Below are 18,941 nucleotides of genomic sequence, written 5' to 3'. Positions count from 1 at the left end.
ACAAGAGTTTCCAGAAGGGAGCATCAGCACTGGGAGAAGAACCATGGATGCTATTCCGCCTACCTGCTGTCAACTGATGATATGTTGTTTTGACAAAGAACTCACCATGTTTTTCAGCGTTCCAAATTAATTTATCCTCACCAAGGTCACTTGAGAGAGGAATGCCAGCAATATGAGCAGACTCAACTTCCCCCATAACATCCATAAGAACATCCATCTTCCAACAACCCAAATCTTTGTCAATAAGAGAACTCACCTTTGACACACAATTCAAATTGCTATTACGGGCAAGAGGCTTCAAACCCGACAGAGTCGGAATTCCAATTATCCTCCCAGATTCGCACCTTTTCACCATTACCAATTCTCCATCTCGATCCCTTCAAAACAAAATCTTTAGAACTTAGAATACTTCTCCAAGCGTAACTTGGCTATGTTGTATTTGTAGATGATTTGTGGATATTAAAGGTTTAGTGTTATTGTTGTTTTGTTGATATGAAATATTCATTGTCAAAAACACTCTAGGGCAGGACTTCTATCAGATACAGGCTTTTAATAACTTACTAACAAAAATAATCAACAAACAGGTGATCATTTTCAATCTATAAAAATCAAGAATTCAACACATGCCTATACAAGAAACACAAGAATTATTGTTCAGAAACATAGTAATAATGATCCATAAAAAAATGAAAAATTTGGATTTCCCAGTCCACGTGGAAGAGAAAAAGAGAAAGTAATCAAAAAGACACATTGAAAATAAATTATATTCATACCAAAATCTATTTTACAGTAAAAACAAATGTTGACCACACAAATCATATCACTATTTCATACACACGGACCAGAACTCCAAGGAAAGGGCTTGAAATGAAAATTAATTCTTCGAAATAGAGGCATTTACTTTGATGAATCAGAAACCCTTGAACTCCATGTAAAGGGCTTGTAACAAAAATGGTTTCTTTAATTTATTATGGGTTCGATTTGATTCTGAGTTAGACGAATTAGGTTTTGCTAGGAGATATGGATGCAATTGATTTTAAGTTTTGGTTGAACTCGATTCAGGGATTCAAGGTAAAATGAAATCGAATTTACAAAAAAAAAATCTAGATTGTAAAAAAAAAAGGGGAAAACGAGGGAAAGTGAACGTGAGATGAAAAGGAAAGTGAAATAGAGAAAAAATAAAAATGAATGAAACTATTATTAAATGTATAAAATTTTTCACAAAATATTTTAATAAAATTGTTGTGGTGTATTGGTTAGTGATATCATGCAAAGCATTAGGCTGTTAAAAAAAAGTCTCATGTTTAACCCTTGCTTGACCCAAAATGTTTACTATTTTTACAATAAGCTTGAATCCAACTCTTGTGTAAATTTTTTTTCATGAAAATAGAAAATACATTAGCGTCAATTAGGGTGACTCTAGTTAACAGATAAAATATTATTTGAAGCTTATAAAATATATAGACTTGGTTATACTGATTCTAAATAAATAAAAAAATACAAAGTGTATGTTATTAAATAGATTCGGTATAGCCGATGCTAATATATTTTTTGTTATACATTAAGACAAAATGGGTTGTAGCATGGGCTTAGTCGATGCTAAATAGCGTCCTGTTAGTGGTAAGCACTAAATTTGGAGTATAAAATGCATTTTTCTATTAGTAAAAATCTCTATGTCACCTTGTATTAAGGTGCGTGGGCATAACCTTTAAAAGTTTTAGTTGATAGTCAAAATCTCCTGAAGATCTCTTAGGGAAAGGAGTGGGCCAACGTTCGATCAAATCTGGATAAATCACTGGTGCAATCTCTCTAAACCCTTATGTCTTTATTTTTGCAATTTACTTTACCGTTTAACTTTTTTGTTGTTAAATTTTCTCTGTTCTTAAAGAATACTATCATGATTCATTTCTTAAGTAACAATAAATTAAATTCAATCACGAATTTTAAATACCATAATTCACCCTCCCTTCTATTGTGCTTGAATTAACTTTTCCAACACAAGGAACACCATATAACTACTAAAAAGGAAACATTATAATCATAACAAGTTCAAGTTTTATGATCAAACTCAATTGACAACTTAACACATGTGTTACAGACTTTTGTTAATTAAATCATTATTGTAGCGCATCTAGTTTTTCTTTTTCTTTTATTATCATCAGTAGGATGACAAAAAAAATAACAACAACAACACTTTAAAACTTTAGTGTTTAGGCTCTTAACCACAACAATATTATATCAAACATATCTCAACTAACCCAACAACATTAGTGTCAAGATCATATCAAATATACTTGAACTCGAATCTACTTACATATTCTAAAACATTCAATGCAACAATAAAACTAAAAACCTTCACTACACCTGTAATAACTCAACAACAACAACAACAACAAGCCTTCAAGAACCTAATAACAACAACAACAACAACAACAACACTAAACCTTCAATATCTAAATAATAACAAAACTTCAATATCTCAATGACACAAAATCTTTAATATATCAATTACTACAACAACAATAATCACATCACTTATCTTAATAAAAAACTAAGATAAAACCACCAATAACATTCTCATCAACAATAAGAGATAAACCTTTAGAGTTTAGGCACTAAACATCAACAACAACAAAATTAAACCTAACATATCTCAACAAAATTATTGTTACATGCAATGTTAGGTGATGAAGAAGTCAAAGAGCTAAATATCCTATGAGTTTCGTCTTTCCTTCTTAGGAGTATTGTTTGAGTTCCTCCTTCAAGTTATTTCTTTCTAGTTATCAATGAAACTTCTAATAGAAGGTCCCTCAATCATTCAACTACTTTAACTAGTGGAAGCGAAATTCATACACTCTGAATCCATGGTCAAGAGAGTGATACATGTTTATTTATTGCTCTTCCAAGAAATCACACCCAACTAATGTAAATATCCACTCAATTGTACATTTATGATCTCCAACACTCGATAACCAACTCATATTGGTATATCCTTCTAATATGGTAGGAAACCTACCATGATGGAGGTCAAGATTTTGATTTTTAAAAAATAATAAAATATCCTTGTGATGGCCTTCAAATTCTCACCATTTGAATTGCTTGTAAATCTACTCATTTACTAAATATTGCAAATGCTATGTCGGATCTTCTAATATATTGCATCAAATACTCTAGACAACCAATTGCACTGGCATATTTCAATTGAGTTACGACTCTTCCATCATTATTTGAATTTTGACACTAGGATCAAATAGAGTGGTCACTTCCTTAAAGCCTAAGTGTTTGAACTTATCAAACATTTTCTCAATATACTTTGTTTGACTAAGTTCATAATGCCAATTATTTCGCTTTACTTTGATCTCTAAGATTATGTCAACTAATTCAAGATCTTTCATCTTGAATGTGGAAGTTAGAAACCTCTTTGTTTCTAAAGTTTCATTCACCTCGTTGCTAATGAGCAATCATATAATCAACATGGAGACAAAGGAATATCACAATATTCTCACACAACTTTGTGTACAAACACTTGTAACAAGAATTATAAGAAGATTTTTAGATAATCATGCATTATGACGCAAGAAAGTTTTTAGAGGAAGTGAGAGATGAAATTCAATGAGCACCTTGGTTATGTTCACTTCTTTTAAATCTTCACTTGAATTTCTATGTTCAACCTTCTTGATCAACTTCATCATTGATGTGCATGACACTTTTGATCCTTCTCTTTTTTTATAATCTTTGTCTTAATTAAAATTAGATATAAGATGTATTCTTCACAATCTCCTCTTTTTTTATGATAACAAACTCTTTAAATTCGTGTTTTGATAAGATTGAAAAGTCTCCACCTAAATTGTGTGCCTCCCCTTTAATTTATGAATCTTCCAATGATTGAGTCAAACTTTTGATTTCAGTGTTTCAATGCTTGTTTTAATCCTTACAAATATATATATATATATATATATATATATATATATATATATATATATATATATATATATATATATATGATAAGAAGGACAGCATGACACTATTATCTTTCTCTATTACTAGTAACAAACCCGTGCTACCGCACGGGTAATATTTTTAAGATATGCCAATTTCTAAAAAAATAAAACAAATGGAACAATAACTTTATCAAATCAAAATCATGTTTCTAATAGGATATAATTAGTTTTTACAAAGTCATAACACATGAAGGAGCTATAATGTCATAACACCATATTGGATTAATGGTTGAAAAAAAAATGGCTGCAGCATTAAACTCTTTGATGAGGTGATTGGTTGGACCTGAAATAGATTAAAAAAAAAATAATTAAAGTTAACATGTGAATGTAAAGTACAACAAAGATTTATTTTAAGTTGTTAATGGTATGATAAGCCAAAAAATTGTAAAAGTTGGACCTTTCAAATGTAATGGAACTTATGTTTGAATACGACATTGGCTGCAGCCTGAAATTCAAAATTGATGTGAATCTTTGGACCTGAAATAGTTAGAAAACGAAAAATAAGTTAACATGTACATGTAAAGGGCAATAAACATTTACTAACTATTGTTAATGGCATGATAAGATAATATTTATAAAATTTGGACCTTTTCAAATGTTATGGAACACTTCTTTGAATACAACATTGGTGGTAGAGCTCATAGGTTGTTTATCTTTGTCATGAATAAGAATCCTTAAACCCTTTTTCGCTTTGACTCTTGAGATAGCCACATATAATTGACCATGACTAAAAACTTCTTTAGGCAAATACAGACCAACATTATCAAGTGATTGCCCTTGGGATTTGTTAATAGTCATGGCAAATGAAACAATAATTGGAAACTGGCGTCTTACCAATTTAAACGGCCATGGGGATTGTGAGGGGGATAGAGACATTCTAGGAATATAAAATAAGTTACCAATATTTTTTCCAGAAATGATCTTAGCTTCAATGACATGATTAGCAAGCCTGGTTACAGTTAGCCTTGTACCATTGCACAACCCTTCCGACTGATCTAGATTGCGCATTAACATAATAGTGGCACCAACTTTCAACTTGATGGAATGGTTAGGCAATCCCGAAGTTTTGAGAGCATTTAGGAATTCAGGTGTCACATGCTCATATGCATCAAAGCTAGTTGCATCAGATTTATCAATAGAATCACTACTGAAGTATTCTTTCTCTTCTCCTACAACAATTTCCAAAGACATATCAAAAGGTGTTAACAATTAACTTAATCAAAAAAATAAGTGATATTTATGTACCTGGAAGCAGATTTGTGATATATTGGTTGATATCATCAACAACCTCAATTGTTGAAGCCAAGATTGCACGACTTTGAAGATAATTGGAATCAAGATAATTATGAATGAGATCAGGGTATGTATCTTCAACAATTTCCTTGATGGGATCAGAAAAGTTTGAAATTAAGAACTCATCTGGAATACAAATATCAGCATAACCATCATTTGGCTCACACATGGTCCCATCTCCAATTTTTAAAATCCACTCAGAAAAGCTCCTTATGTCATCAGCTGTAGAAGAAGCATTATCACCAGTTTGCAAGCGCATGTTCTTTGTAAGCCTCAACACCTTACAATGATCCCAAATATAAGAAGCATTTATGGTTGCATGGGTTATGTCTGATCTAGTTCCTCTTGGTATAACTGGTAGAATTTGTCTGAAGTCACCACCAAACACAACAACCTTACCACCAAAAACTTTCCTAGATGCATGTGGGATTTCACTCATAATATCTCTCAAGGATTTGTCTAGAGATTCAAAGCAAAATTTATTAGCCATAGGAGCCTCATCCCATATAATTAAATCTGTCATCTTTAGAAGCCCAGCAAGATCATCTTGTTTTTCAATGTTGCAAATAGAATTTTCTAGAGTAGGAACTGGAATCTTAAATCTAGAATGAGCTGTTCTTCCACCTGGTAACAACAAACTTGCAATCCCACTTGAAGCAACAGGCAAGACAATTTTTTTCTTAGACCTAAGTGCTGCTGATAAAGTTTTCCACATAAAGGTCTTACCAGTCCCACCGTAGCCATACAGAAAAAAAACACCACCTTGTTGCTTCTCTACGGCATCCATGATTTCCTCAAAAATTCCTCTTTGTTCATCTATGTATAAGAGATGTTTCCAAAAAGTCTTGTTAATAAGAATTGAAGAGTTGACATATACGAAATTGTTGTAATAAGGTAGTCATATTACCTGTAAGAGAAGCTGACAAATGTTCAAAAATTTGTTGTTGTTCAACAACATCATATTGACGTTCATCATAAAGTAATCTGTTTCCGGTAAAGAAAACGACATCCTCTTTTGGAACTGGCATTGGTTTGAAGTCCTTCAAACTACGATTATTATTTTGCAATAGTATTTCAATAGCCATCAGTGTCCGTTCCTTTAGCTCGGCATCGCTCATTGTCAAACCTATGATAAAAAAAGGGAATTAATACAATTTTATTACCATTCTGCAAATACATGGAAATATTAACTATTTAGACCAGCAAGTTCATGTTGCACATACAGAACCTTATTGATCATAAAAATTAAAACCGTACATGTGTTTGAATCTAAATAGTGATATGTATATATGCCCAGTAATGTATAAATAATGAAGGTGTTTGTAAAAATATTAGCATTATCTTTTCTTAGAATTTAGCGATAATATTTGCATTTTATTTGGAAATAGTCAAATAAATTTTGTCCTCGTGGCCCATATTAACAGCATGTTGCATGACATAGGCCATATATATTCACCGAGCATGTGCATTCATGATAGGTGTCTCATTTTTAGTAGCATGGACTAAGGCCTTTTCATATCATGCAAATATGTCATATAAGCAATGTTTATAAATGCTTCTGAATTATAAGTAGTAGATTCCAAAACAGAACTGTATACGAAATACTAAATATGGAGGAAATTCGCACTATTTGAATTGTATAACTTTTGCATATGAGGTAACAGAACTGTATACCAATTAGTAAATATGGACAATATTCCTAATAGGAATTATGGACAGTATTAAATAGCAATTGTAACAGCAAGGAAAATAAGGAAAAAATATGACAGATATAGTAAGATAAAATACCTTGGTTTCTTGCCAATAACCGTTGATCATAAAGAATACCATCCGATAAATATCTCCAAGTCTTTCTCCAAACATGTTCAGGTCTATTCATGGATGCCGAAAGTAACATTGTCACAAATAGTCTGCGTAAAAAAGGACCCGACCCCCAAAGATGCGCCTCTTTGATTGCCTCGACAAATTCACGATCATCTTGTAAAAATCCCATCGCAAAGCACGCATCTCTAAAAGTTTTGCACTTTTTACCATCAACCGTTTTTATGTCTTGATAGCATAACGGCCCTTTTGTGACGGTAAGCATCATCCTTAAATAAAACAACTCGCCAGTGGATTGCGGAACCCAAATCAATCGACCAATGGTATACCCTCGCTTCCTTGGTTTCCAACTTCGACTTCGTTTGTGATAAACAAATTTAGAAACAAAGTCACCATAAGTTAGTAATCTTGCTTCCTCGTAAGTTTTGTTTGCCTCAAACCAGGCTGTAAACATGGACTCTGTTACACTTGGTTTAAGCAACACATCACCAACCTGCTCGTAGTCTTTGTAGTACACGGAGTTTTCACCTTCCATGTGAAAAAACAATCTTTCTACGGCTGGTTTTCTGCCATGTATAGAATAAGAAAATATACGCCAACATGCTTCACTTGGGGATATGTATCGACAATCCAAATATTGTTTGATCTCGTCAACATTGTTTTTGTCTTGGCCTTGTATGATTGCCGAAATTCTATCGGACCCTTTGTTAATATATTTGAAAAGGTATTTGATAGAAGTATTTTGATTGCACCATTCCATGTTGATGTGGGCTTCATACTTCAACAACAAACTTGGATTGTGAGGAACCACATGACCACTATGAAAAATGATGTCTTTCTTTTGAATGGTGTGTCCGTTGTTTCTTCTCCTATAAACCGGGTAGCCTTCTTGGTCCACTATAGTTGTACTTTGGAATTTCTTAGGGTAAAACTTTGTGCACCTCCCATCTTTCATACAGGGTGAGTTGAGATTTGCCAAACCACAAGGACCATGAACCATGTGAGATTTCACCAAATTGTAAAGCCGAGGTTGTGTTTCGGGATCGGGCACTTCAGCACTAATGATCTTGTCAATGTCTTCCGGTCTTGGATATTTATTTGATGGGTGCAAGAAGATCAATATATGGGCATGAGGCAATCCTCTTTTCTGAAATTCAATGGTGTACACATCTACAATGATAGAGAATGTAAAAGTTAATTTTGCTGTTAGAAATAGTATAATCAATTGAAAGTAGAATATAAAGCAGAAGTGCTGGTTTACTCCTATGTCATCAAAAAGTTAAAATTGCACTTAGACATATTATAATCAAAACAGAGTAGACGGGGATAAATATCTTACAAGCTAGGACTTTGCCAAGAACACCTTTTTTGGTCAAATCTGAGAGCAATTGATCAAACTTGATTTTGAAAATTCTAGAAATGATATCCGGCCGATCTTGGGGCTTCAAATGAAGAGGACCAAGTACCCTTTGAATCTCCGGCCAATTCGGGTTACAGGTAAAAGTAATAAACAGATCTGGAAATCCAACTTTACTGCATATAGCCATTCCATCATAGTACAATTGATCCATAAACCTACGACCGCCAACAAAGGACGAAGGCAACACCACTCGCTTACCTATGCTTAAACCTGGAGCTTGACTTTGGTCGCCCTCTTCATGTAAAGAGTTGTACTTGGACACTCGAAGCTTTGGTTGATTTTTGCGTAGCCATTCTAGTTTCTCGGACTCTAACATAGTGTAACCATCGACCAAAAATTGCTGGAACAGCCGTCTAGAAGATAACAAAGTCTTAGCTTCTTTTGATCTGGTTTGAATGCGAAAGGCCAGCCATTCGCGAATCGTGAGCCTATTTCTAATGCTGTTTTCGTTGACAGGCAGGTCCCTATGGGCTACATCAGGTCTATAGCCATCCTCACCATACGGAAAAATCAACGGATATTGGTAGGCCATGTAAGCGGCATGCAGTTCATTGATTCTTTGAAGTCCTCCTCCTCTAGTTTGCATTATTATATCCCTCATTTCTGCCGTGTCAATATCTCCAACAACCAAGGCTGCAACTTCACTGACAGTTGGCTGGTTATACACTCTACCATCAGTAGACCGATTAGAAATAAGTCGCAGTTTTAGGTTTTGAGGTTCCCCGCTATTCAACCAGTGTCTTGCCATTTGAAAGATCTTAGCATGAGGATTGAATTCATACAACATGTTGGACAGTTGATTGACAACTTGAGGATCAATGTTCTCTTTGTTCCTTCACATGAGAAAAAAGCATTCTTAAAGACCAAAACAGAATATTTAACTAATAAAACTGCTCAGTACAGTATAAGCAACTATTTAACAACCAAGAAAGTGAGTTGTGCATGACCATTACCTTAGATGATGCATTCTGTTTTCCACCTCATTTTCGGTGTCATAAATATATAACTGGGCAAACTTTGGTTTTTGACCTTGAGGAGGCAACATACTTCCGATGCGATGACACGTTTGACCTTGTATCCTTAGTATTGGAGGGCCACGTCCGTTGTTAAAACGATTGTCCAACCTTGCTCCCGGTGATGTGAATGCAAACATCATATTGTATAGTCGGATTTGTTCTTGAAACTTCCGACTAACAATACTTTCGTGATCAGACAAAAGTGTTGCAAGTGGTTCAGGAGGCTGCCTTAGCATTGGGAGTTCAACTTTTCCGTTCCCACAGCACATCATAAACTTCGGGTTAGCAGAGTGGGTACTTTTGTGCATCCTCTCCTGATACCACATCATTGCTTTACAGTAACGACATTCGATAAGAGGTGAACCAATATCGTAATATTCTACAATCAACCAATCCATGTAAAAATTAGTGCTATGAAATCTAAAATGGTTGCTATCTTTAAGTCTGTACTTATCTTAAATGATTAACGACGTACCCGAGTCAATTCCGGTTGCATAACCATGGATAGGCAAAGGTGCTTCATGCTCGTCTGTATCTGAACAGATTTCATCTTCGGAATGATATGCTGTTACGAAATACATAGGTTTTAAGGCAAAATTGAAATAAGGTCTCTAACTGTAAAGTAATTGTAAACTGAAATATAGCATTTAGTGATAGAACAAAGTATTAGACATACCTGCAAAAGGATCGTAGTCGCTATCATTGTCGGAGTCGCTATTAAAATCCATATTGACCGCAGGTGTAAAAATCGGACATGTTGGCTCCGTGGTACGACGGTGATTGTGTGTGGACTGTGTTACTGGCGGTACTTCGCGACAAACAGGCTGGTTTCTAACACTGGGTATTTGCAGAGGCGTGACCAATGGTGTGTTGACATTACAGCTAGGAAAAATGATTAAACAGTTAATAGGTGGAGCCATTAATTGAATAATAAGATATCTCATGTTTGGTACCTCGATCTAGGTTGGTCATTTGGTTTGGAGGAGTTCATAGCAATGCTTTGGAAGGTGAACTGGCTATTCAAATTCGACGGCGGGCATGGATTATCAGCCAATTGTTTTCTAGGCCTGCCCCTAGATCGTTTGGGTATGGGAGTACTTCTACACAGTCAAAACCAAGTGAATAACATCCAGATTAGTTCCTTGATAGTAAAATTAAAGAATTTCCACAAATTTGAGAGGGATACGATATGACTAATTGAGTATGGTTAAGTGTTAAATATTGCATCTGCATGAAGTGTTGTACCAATTGTTAGTACTTGTAACCACATAAGTATTGTGTTTGAATTATACCGTGGTTCACTTCCGGAAGACGATGCTTTGTTTAGATCAGATGGAAGCTGGACTGGCTGAGTTGGAAGAACAAAATTAACATTGGCATCTGTCCCATTAAGTGTTTCCAGAGCTGGAATTCTGTCATGCGAAAAAAAAACAATTAAACTTTGATACACTTAAATGGCAGCACTGTTGTTAAACATTACATCCATATCCAATTATTCCAATTATAGTGAGCAGACATGGACATTATGCACAGCAAGGGATGTATTTACCTGGTTTGTTCATTTGCCTCGAGAGTAGAGGCCGGCGCAGAAGTGTTTATACTTGCAAGCAACGGAAACTTCCTGGTCAAGTTCCTAGCAATATTTGGAACCCCAAAGCCCTTTTTAGGCCTACCCCGACCTGGTCTGGAACTTGGTGGGCCCCTGTTGAGATTGTTAATCATGCTTTGCATTATAACGACTTTACCGATTATTTTATCAATCTCACATTGGTGGAACAATTACAGATATGCATGATTCAAGCTCACAATGTGCAACGTCATTACTTGGAGAGAGTGTAATACAGTGCTATGGTAGTTGCTATATATGCTTAAAAGTAGTGTTGAGATTGAACAGTATGATTAGAAGATATTTAACCACATCAATTGTAAGGCATACATATAAGCTACATACATTATATTGATGGACATGCTAGGTAGATAGGAAAATGGAAAGGCAGTAAACTCACGTGTGCAAATTAGAAGAACTTCCAGTTCCAAGGACTTCCATTTCATGAGACGGTGACCGTTCTTTTAAATTTACCAATGATGAAGGAGTGAACGATTCGTTCTCCTTGTCCGCAGATATTCCTGCAAATTGAGAGAATAGATTTGTTCCCAAACCACCTATTTGGTAGGTTGTTAAATTTGTCCTAAAAGCATGTCTTGATATGCTAGGTTCTGTACCGGCATCACGTGGAGTTTCCATCGTAGGCCGTATACTAAACGGAATTCCGGGTTGACTGTTTTGGAATGATGGAGTAAATTCTTTCAAAGGTTGCCTAGGTGTAATTGACATTGGAGTGTTCATCATTCTATCGCCCCCTAGTACTTGTGGACTACTATATTTTTGTCGCTTGGAACGCAAGTCTCTCAATAGCAACGATCTTCTTGCTCTTGCCTTTTTGGCTGAACAATTTGGGTCAACAGGATCCATAGATGGATGTAATAAGATATCTACAAATGTCAACAAAATATGGTTGTCATTCATTTAATGGCGTTGATAATAATAAAATACCTCTATATACATGCAGTTAAAATTTTATTAGCAAAGACAGACACACAACATTGGGCAGCCATATTTGAGGGCATAGGTATACCATAAATTTTTTGGTAGTTTACTATATTCCGGTGTTATTGACAACACCACAGACTAAGCATTTAATGAAGCAATGGGAGATAATACACAGAGACATAGTAACTTCCAATAAATTCTTAGTTGTTGTTCAACCATAAATGTGTTCAACCACCTAAATTAATGGTAAGTTTGTACTGGAAGAACCTCAGTATAAAATGAACTCGTCTTTGCTGTTTGTAAACCATGTTTCAATATACAACTTCCCAGAAAACTGAGCAGCACTTAAGACTAATTCCTAAGCTCATATTCAATCTAAGGTAATGTACTCAACTACTATAATTTATTTCCTACAGTCTGGGCAATTATAATCTTCATTATACTCATGCTAGGCAACAAAAATAATCCTCAACAAATATCCTATTTTGCCTCTACAATATCAGGTTATTCACATATTGACAATGGAAGAATAGATATCCATAAAAGCCATATCTTTAGAGGTCCCTCCACAAACAGATATAGGTACATTACCATGTTGATGTCTTTAATTATTTTGAAATTCAAATTTTGTGATTAGATTAGTCTAGACATGAACAGAACAGAATACCTTTGGCAGCAATAGAAAAAATCTATCAGCAATGGAGATGTTTCATCACTTGCAAGAAAAGCATCCCATATTCTTCATAGTTTCAGGGTCTGGTAAAGTTCAAGTTTTTGTTAGTCTTATTATTACCATTGTTACCTGCAGTTAAATTATTTGTTTACAGCAATTAGATTTCTACACCCAATGATTTAGGTCCCTAATCTAATTATAATTGCTCCATGTTATTGGTTCAAAATAAACACGACTGTCGTTTCTTTACACACAAGGTCCAAATTGATGTTTTAAAATGGATCCAAGCATTGTTATTATAAGTATATAGTAGTACAGTTGTCTGCTAGGTTTGTAAAAGTTAAAAAACAATGGTTAAAAAAGCATACAAATGAGGCATATACTGTATCCCTTGTAAATAAAAACTGACATCAAATTAACTTTAGACATGGAAAAGGAAATAGCTAATGCTCTATGTATTGACTTTGCTTGTATTAGGGCTCCAAGCATTTAAGGTAGAGGTGACAGCATAGTTAATGTTATCTCAAAAATGATGGAAAAGTACTATCATGCTGCTGCATATCCGCAGGGTAAGATAGACCTAACCAAAGAATTATGGTTCCAATGCAAAATAAAGTGGCATAAGTATTTTTTATTCGAAAATTCAATGGACATATGTAAAGTACATTTGAGGTTAGTATAAATTGGACATGGAAAAAATAAAAAGAGGATGCAAAACCAGTTTCTATTACCGTGTTTTACTACTAACAGCATTTAATGCTGAGGTGACACATTTCTCTAGGCTTCTCCCAAAACATAGGGAGGTTGTACTTGAAACGGCTGAGCTGTCGCATGAAAGGATGCAGTAGTTTTTAACAAAGTTCTATTTTCAATGCAAATATCAGGATCATAATGCTTTGACAGCCTGGTTTGTACAATAGATAAAGCCAAATTTTTAAATGCTGGAAATAGGTTTTTGCAGATAAGTTGTGTTTTCTATTCTCCTTGGCTAAACTATTTTGCACAACACACATGAAAACTAAGAGGCTCTAGGCTTTACAAACAGGCTTACATTTCAACTAAATATATTTAAAAACAGCCAAATAGCACTAAGTGCACACATTTGAATAAATCAAGAAATATTAACTTGGTATTTTAAAGCTGATGTGCTTACCTCCATGGCTCTCATTCGTGCCACCATGAGGACAAAAACACCTGACACCAGAAAGAGTGACCCCATGATTTTTTCATCTCAACAAATCCTTCAAATATGACCAAATGCAAATTAGTAAAAGAACATGTAGAGGTGCTAGTAAGTATAATAGTTGTAAGTCACCCGCAGGAATTATATACGATGAGTCTTGGCAAGGTTTGAAATGGAGAGAGGTTCTAATTTGCAAGTGCACACAAATTGCAGACACAACAATATGTATCATAAATTACACAATTTAGAAGTAGAATAATTTCAAAAATTCAATGAAATAGATTGAATGAATAGTCTGATAACAAAGTGGTACAACTTCAGTATACAAAAATGTATAACTGCAATTCCTTAAGATTTTGAAAGGATATCTCCTTGAGAATATATTGATTTTGAAATCAATTTAATGATAACTTGCATAGGAGTAAACCAAAATTCTATGCTAACAAAGAGTATGCTAATATGTATCCTAAAAGCAATATTAGATTACATTTGATTTTGATATTATACCAATTAACATAAGCTAACAAACATGACATCCCTTTGATTACATTGATTCTACTGGTGAGATAATTATCTTCCACCCAATATATGCTAACAGGAACTTTAGCCAAATAAAATCATAGTTAATTGAATTTGAAAGTAAGTTTCTAAAACTATGCTAACAGAAGAAACTAACATCCTAACTTATGGGAAACAGGATATAACTAACTAACTTACTCTCTAGAAAGTATTAACTATGTAACTAATTAAGTGACTAATATAATAGGTAACCATGTGATAACTGAAAGAAAAAACAGAATTGACTACTATTTCATATTTCTGCATTTCAATTTCTAAACATACTTAAACAGAATTGATTTCAAAACTTATATTGTAACACCCGGTATTTAATTAATTATTTAATTAAATACTTTCAAATTATTTCGAATTTAATTATTGAATTTGTGGAGTGTTGAGAATTGTTGACATGGGTTTTTATGATTAATTAGTCGATTAATTAATTGATTAAGTTGTAGAAATAGTATTGAAGAAATACTAGATTTATTATATGGACTTAATTAAGTGATGGTGGTAGTAAAAGGTGGGGTGTGAATGTTAGGCCCAATAGATTTAATGAAATTAGGTTAAGATAAGGGTTAGGCTAATTAGAAGAGAAAAAGTCTTGGGGAATTTGTTATGGGAAGTTGTAGAGAAGAGAGAAAATAGGAGAGAAATTCATTCCCGTTTTTCTTGCAGCAGTCTCACTAAATCGAAGATCCCCGATTCGTTAACCGTTGGATCGTCACCAAATTTTGTGGGTAGGTTCAAAACACCTATATCTAACTTTTGACCGTTGGGATCTTCAAAATAAGGTCTGAGTTGTGAGATATCATCATCGCACTGTAGCTGCAAATTAAGGAAAATTTTCAGCTTTTTATTCGGATGAAAAGAGGCAATGTTTGGGAGCTAAGGCTAGATGGCTTCGATCGGTAGAATTGTAGAATGGACTCCGAATACAAGGTAAGGGGTGGGGTTCTAACTCTATAACCGGACTCATGATGAATGATATGTGGGGGTTAAATTCGTAGGAAATTATTCCTGATTAGTTGTTGTGATTCTGTTGTGTTGATTCGATGAAATTAGTTGTTGTTGTGGTGATAATTGTTATTGTTTTATGCGAAGTTGAAGGATGTTTCAGTGACGATGTATACCTCTATTTATTAGTATAGCGACGATATAGGCTTATGCCTTGTGACGATGATTTTGTTTGTTGTGTGTGTTTGTTGCATTCATATACATATGCATTTTTGGCGACGGCCTAGATTGACAAATTAGTGACGAAGGCTTATGCCTTGATGCCTCTGTTTAACTGGCAATTGGCGATGGGGGCTGAAGCCCTGGGTACCACATGCATGTGCAGTTGTAGAGTCTCATTGTATGTGGCATGAGTGTGATTTAATTGTGATGTGACTTGAGTTGTTGTTAAATTGTGATAATGTGGAGTTGTAATTATAAATTGTTATACTAATGACGTGTTGTGACAAGTATTGTCTGGAAGATGAGAAATAGTTGTTATAACTATTAATATGTTGTCGTTATTGATTTTTGTTAATTATAACTGTTCAGGTTAATTGTTATTATAAATGTAGTCTGAAAGCTGTAACGTGATAATTTCGTATGATTAAATTCTAATATATTGTTTATCACGCGTTTGTTTATATTGGTAGATATCTCACCCTTTCTGAATGATGTTTCCCTACCATGGGAAATTGACAGGTACTCAAGATAGCGATGGAAATTTGAAGTGATTTTATGAAGTCTTTAATTGCTGTTAATCGAGTTGGTGTCTTGCTCTGATACGTAGCACTCGGGGGGATAAAGCGATTGTTTTATTTATTAATTTGTTTGCTGAATTTTTAAGTGAATTATGTTTTAAATTGTAACTTAAAGTTACTGTGCAATGATGCTACGATTTGATTAGAATATTTATGAAGTTTGATGATTCCGCTGCGAGTTAACTATTTAATTTGAAACAAAGTGATTTTTTAATAATGATTTAATTGTCCGTTTTAAGTTACGTGCTATGTATCTATATGAAGGCAATTAAGCCATAATTGTTTTTGAATGACGAATATGTGATACCTCAAATGAATGTTGTTTGCAATTTATACTCTGATTTTTATTATAATTACCGGGTAGATTTGGGGTGTTACATTAGTGGTATCAGAGCAGGTCGGTCCGTCCGGCCAGAGTCGTTTAATTGTTGTTTATCCCTTAGTACGCGACAAGTGTGTATAACACTGTCGGTACTTGTTGCTTTCTGGTTGTTGCAGGAATTAGTTTGAGCGAAGTGGGGGAGAAGCTTTGCTTCTCGGATGTGGTTCAGTTGCAAGTTCGCAAAGAGGATTGTTGTCTTGGTGTTTCGGAAACTGAATTTCGACGAAAGAATGTGTCTCTCGAGTTATAAAAAGTTTGGGAGTGAGGAGATATGTTAAGAGTTTTTTTGGAATATGTTTAAGTTGAAGAAAAATGAGTTTTGGAGTGGAAATTCCGTAAGCAAAACGCAGGAAATTGTTGAATGTTTTGTGAAACTTCAAAAATTCATAACTTGAGTTCTGGACATCCGATTTTAGTCCCGTTTGAAGCGTTGGAAAGCTAACGAGATGAAATTTATTTTAAAAATGGTTCCATCAGCTTTAATAGAATTATTTGTAACAAGATGATGTTGGAAAGAGATGAAGTTTGCGTTTATGCTTGTCCTTGGGACCAGACTTGTGCGTTGGTGTCGCGCTGAACGTTAGTGTCAGAGTTGAGTGAATTTAAGGAGTAATTAATAGGTTTATTGAAAATAAATTTTAAGAATTAGTGTACCATTTGAGAAGTTTTGGAGATACCGTAAAGAGTGTCGCTGCATGGCGTCGATGTTCGCACTTTCGAATAGCGTTGGAATAGTTTACAAGTTAGTAACGGTTATGTTGAAGAAGTACCGGAATGGTCGACATATGTGTAATCGATTTGAGATGTGTTAATGGTTTGTTATGTTGGATGGTTGGACGTGGAGGTGAAGTTGATGATGGTTGTATCGGATAAATTTTCGAGGACGAAAATATTCTAAGTGGGGGAGAGTTGTAACACCCGGTATTTAATTAATTATTTAATTAAATACTTTCAAATTATTTCGAATTTAATTATTGAATTTGTGGAGTGTTGAGAATTGTTGACATGGGTTTTTATGATTAATTAGTCGATTAATTAATTGATTAAGTTGTAGAAATAGTATTGAAGAAATACTAGATTTATTATATGGACTTAATTAAGTGATGGTGGTAGTAAAAGGTGGGGTGTGAATGTTAGGCCCAATAGATTTAATGAAATTAGGTTAAGATAAGGGTTAGGCTAATTAGAAGAGAAAAAGTCTTGGGGAATTTGTTATGGGAAGTTGTAGAGAAGAGAGAAAATAGGAGAGAAATTCATTCCCGTTTTTCTTGCAGCAGTCTCACTAAATCGAAGATCCCCGATTCGTTAACCGTTGGATCGTCACCAAATTTTGTGGGTAGGTTCACAACACCTATATCTAACTTTTGACCGTTGGGATCTTCAAAATAAGGTCTGAGTTGTGAGATATCATCATCGCACTGTAGCTGCAAATTAAGGAAAATTTTCAGCTTTTTATTCGGATGAAAAGAGGCAATGTTTGGGAGCTAAGGCTAGATGGCTTCGATCGGTAGAATTGTAGAATGGACTCCGAATACAAGGTAAGGGGTGGGGTTCTAACTCTATAACCGGACTCATGATGAATGATATGTGGGGGTTAAATTCGTAGGAAATTATTCCTGATTAGTTGTTGTGATTCTGTTGTGTTGATTCGATGAAATTAGTTGTTGTTGTGGTGATAATTGTTATTGTTTTATGCGAAGTTGAAGGATGTTTCAGTGACGATGTATACCTCTATTTATTAGTATAGCGACGATATAGGCTTATGCCTTGTGACGATGATTTTGTTTGTTGTGTGTGTTTGTTGCATTCATATACATATGCATTTTTGGCGACGGCCTAGATTGACAAATTAGTGACGAAGGCTTATGCCTTGATGCCTCTGTTTAACTGGCAATTGGCGATGGGGGCTGAAGCCCTGGGTACCACATGCATGTGCAGTTGTAGAGTCTCATTGTATGTGGCATGAGTGTGATTTAATTGTGATGTGACTTGAGTTGTTGTTAAATTGTGATAATGTGGAGTTGTAATTATAAATTGTTATACTAATGACGTGTTGTGACAAGTATTGTCTGGAAGATGAGAAATAGTTGTTATAACTATTAATATGTTGTCGTTATTGATTTTTGTTAATTATAACTGTTCAGGTTAATTGTTATTATAAATGTAGTCTGAAAGCTGTAACGTGATAATTTCGTATGATTAAATTCTAATATATTGTTTATCACGCGTTTGTTTATATTGGTAGATATCTCACCCTTTCTGAATGATGTTTCCCTACCATGGGAA

The 18,941-nt window shown here is 34.5% G+C and overlaps 1 protein-coding gene across 1 annotated transcript; it reads right to left on the bottom strand.

The window, feature by feature from the left end:
* Nucleotides 1–4,253: 4,253 nt before the first annotated feature.
* On the bottom strand, nucleotides 4,254–12,024 carry LOC131605687 (uncharacterized). The gene is given in 16 exon segments (XM_058878015.1): nucleotides 4,254–4,284; nucleotides 4,399–4,478; nucleotides 4,623–5,170; nucleotides 5,247–5,477; nucleotides 5,551–5,596; nucleotides 5,599–6,110; nucleotides 6,202–6,420; nucleotides 7,083–8,318; nucleotides 8,455–9,368; nucleotides 9,489–9,930; nucleotides 10,027–10,116; nucleotides 10,228–10,433; nucleotides 10,505–10,651; nucleotides 10,844–10,963; nucleotides 11,101–11,253; nucleotides 11,558–12,024. Coding segments are annotated over 16 exon segments (5,442 nt in total).
* Nucleotides 12,025–18,941: the final 6,917 nt, after the last annotated feature.

This window comes from Vicia villosa, linkage group LG5 (genome assembly GCF_029867415.1).
Source record: "Vicia villosa cultivar HV-30 ecotype Madison, WI linkage group LG5, Vvil1.0, whole genome shotgun sequence".
Classification (NCBI taxonomy): Eukaryota; Viridiplantae; Streptophyta; class Magnoliopsida; order Fabales; family Fabaceae; genus Vicia; species Vicia villosa.
This window is presented reverse-complemented; position numbering and strand designations above follow the sequence as displayed.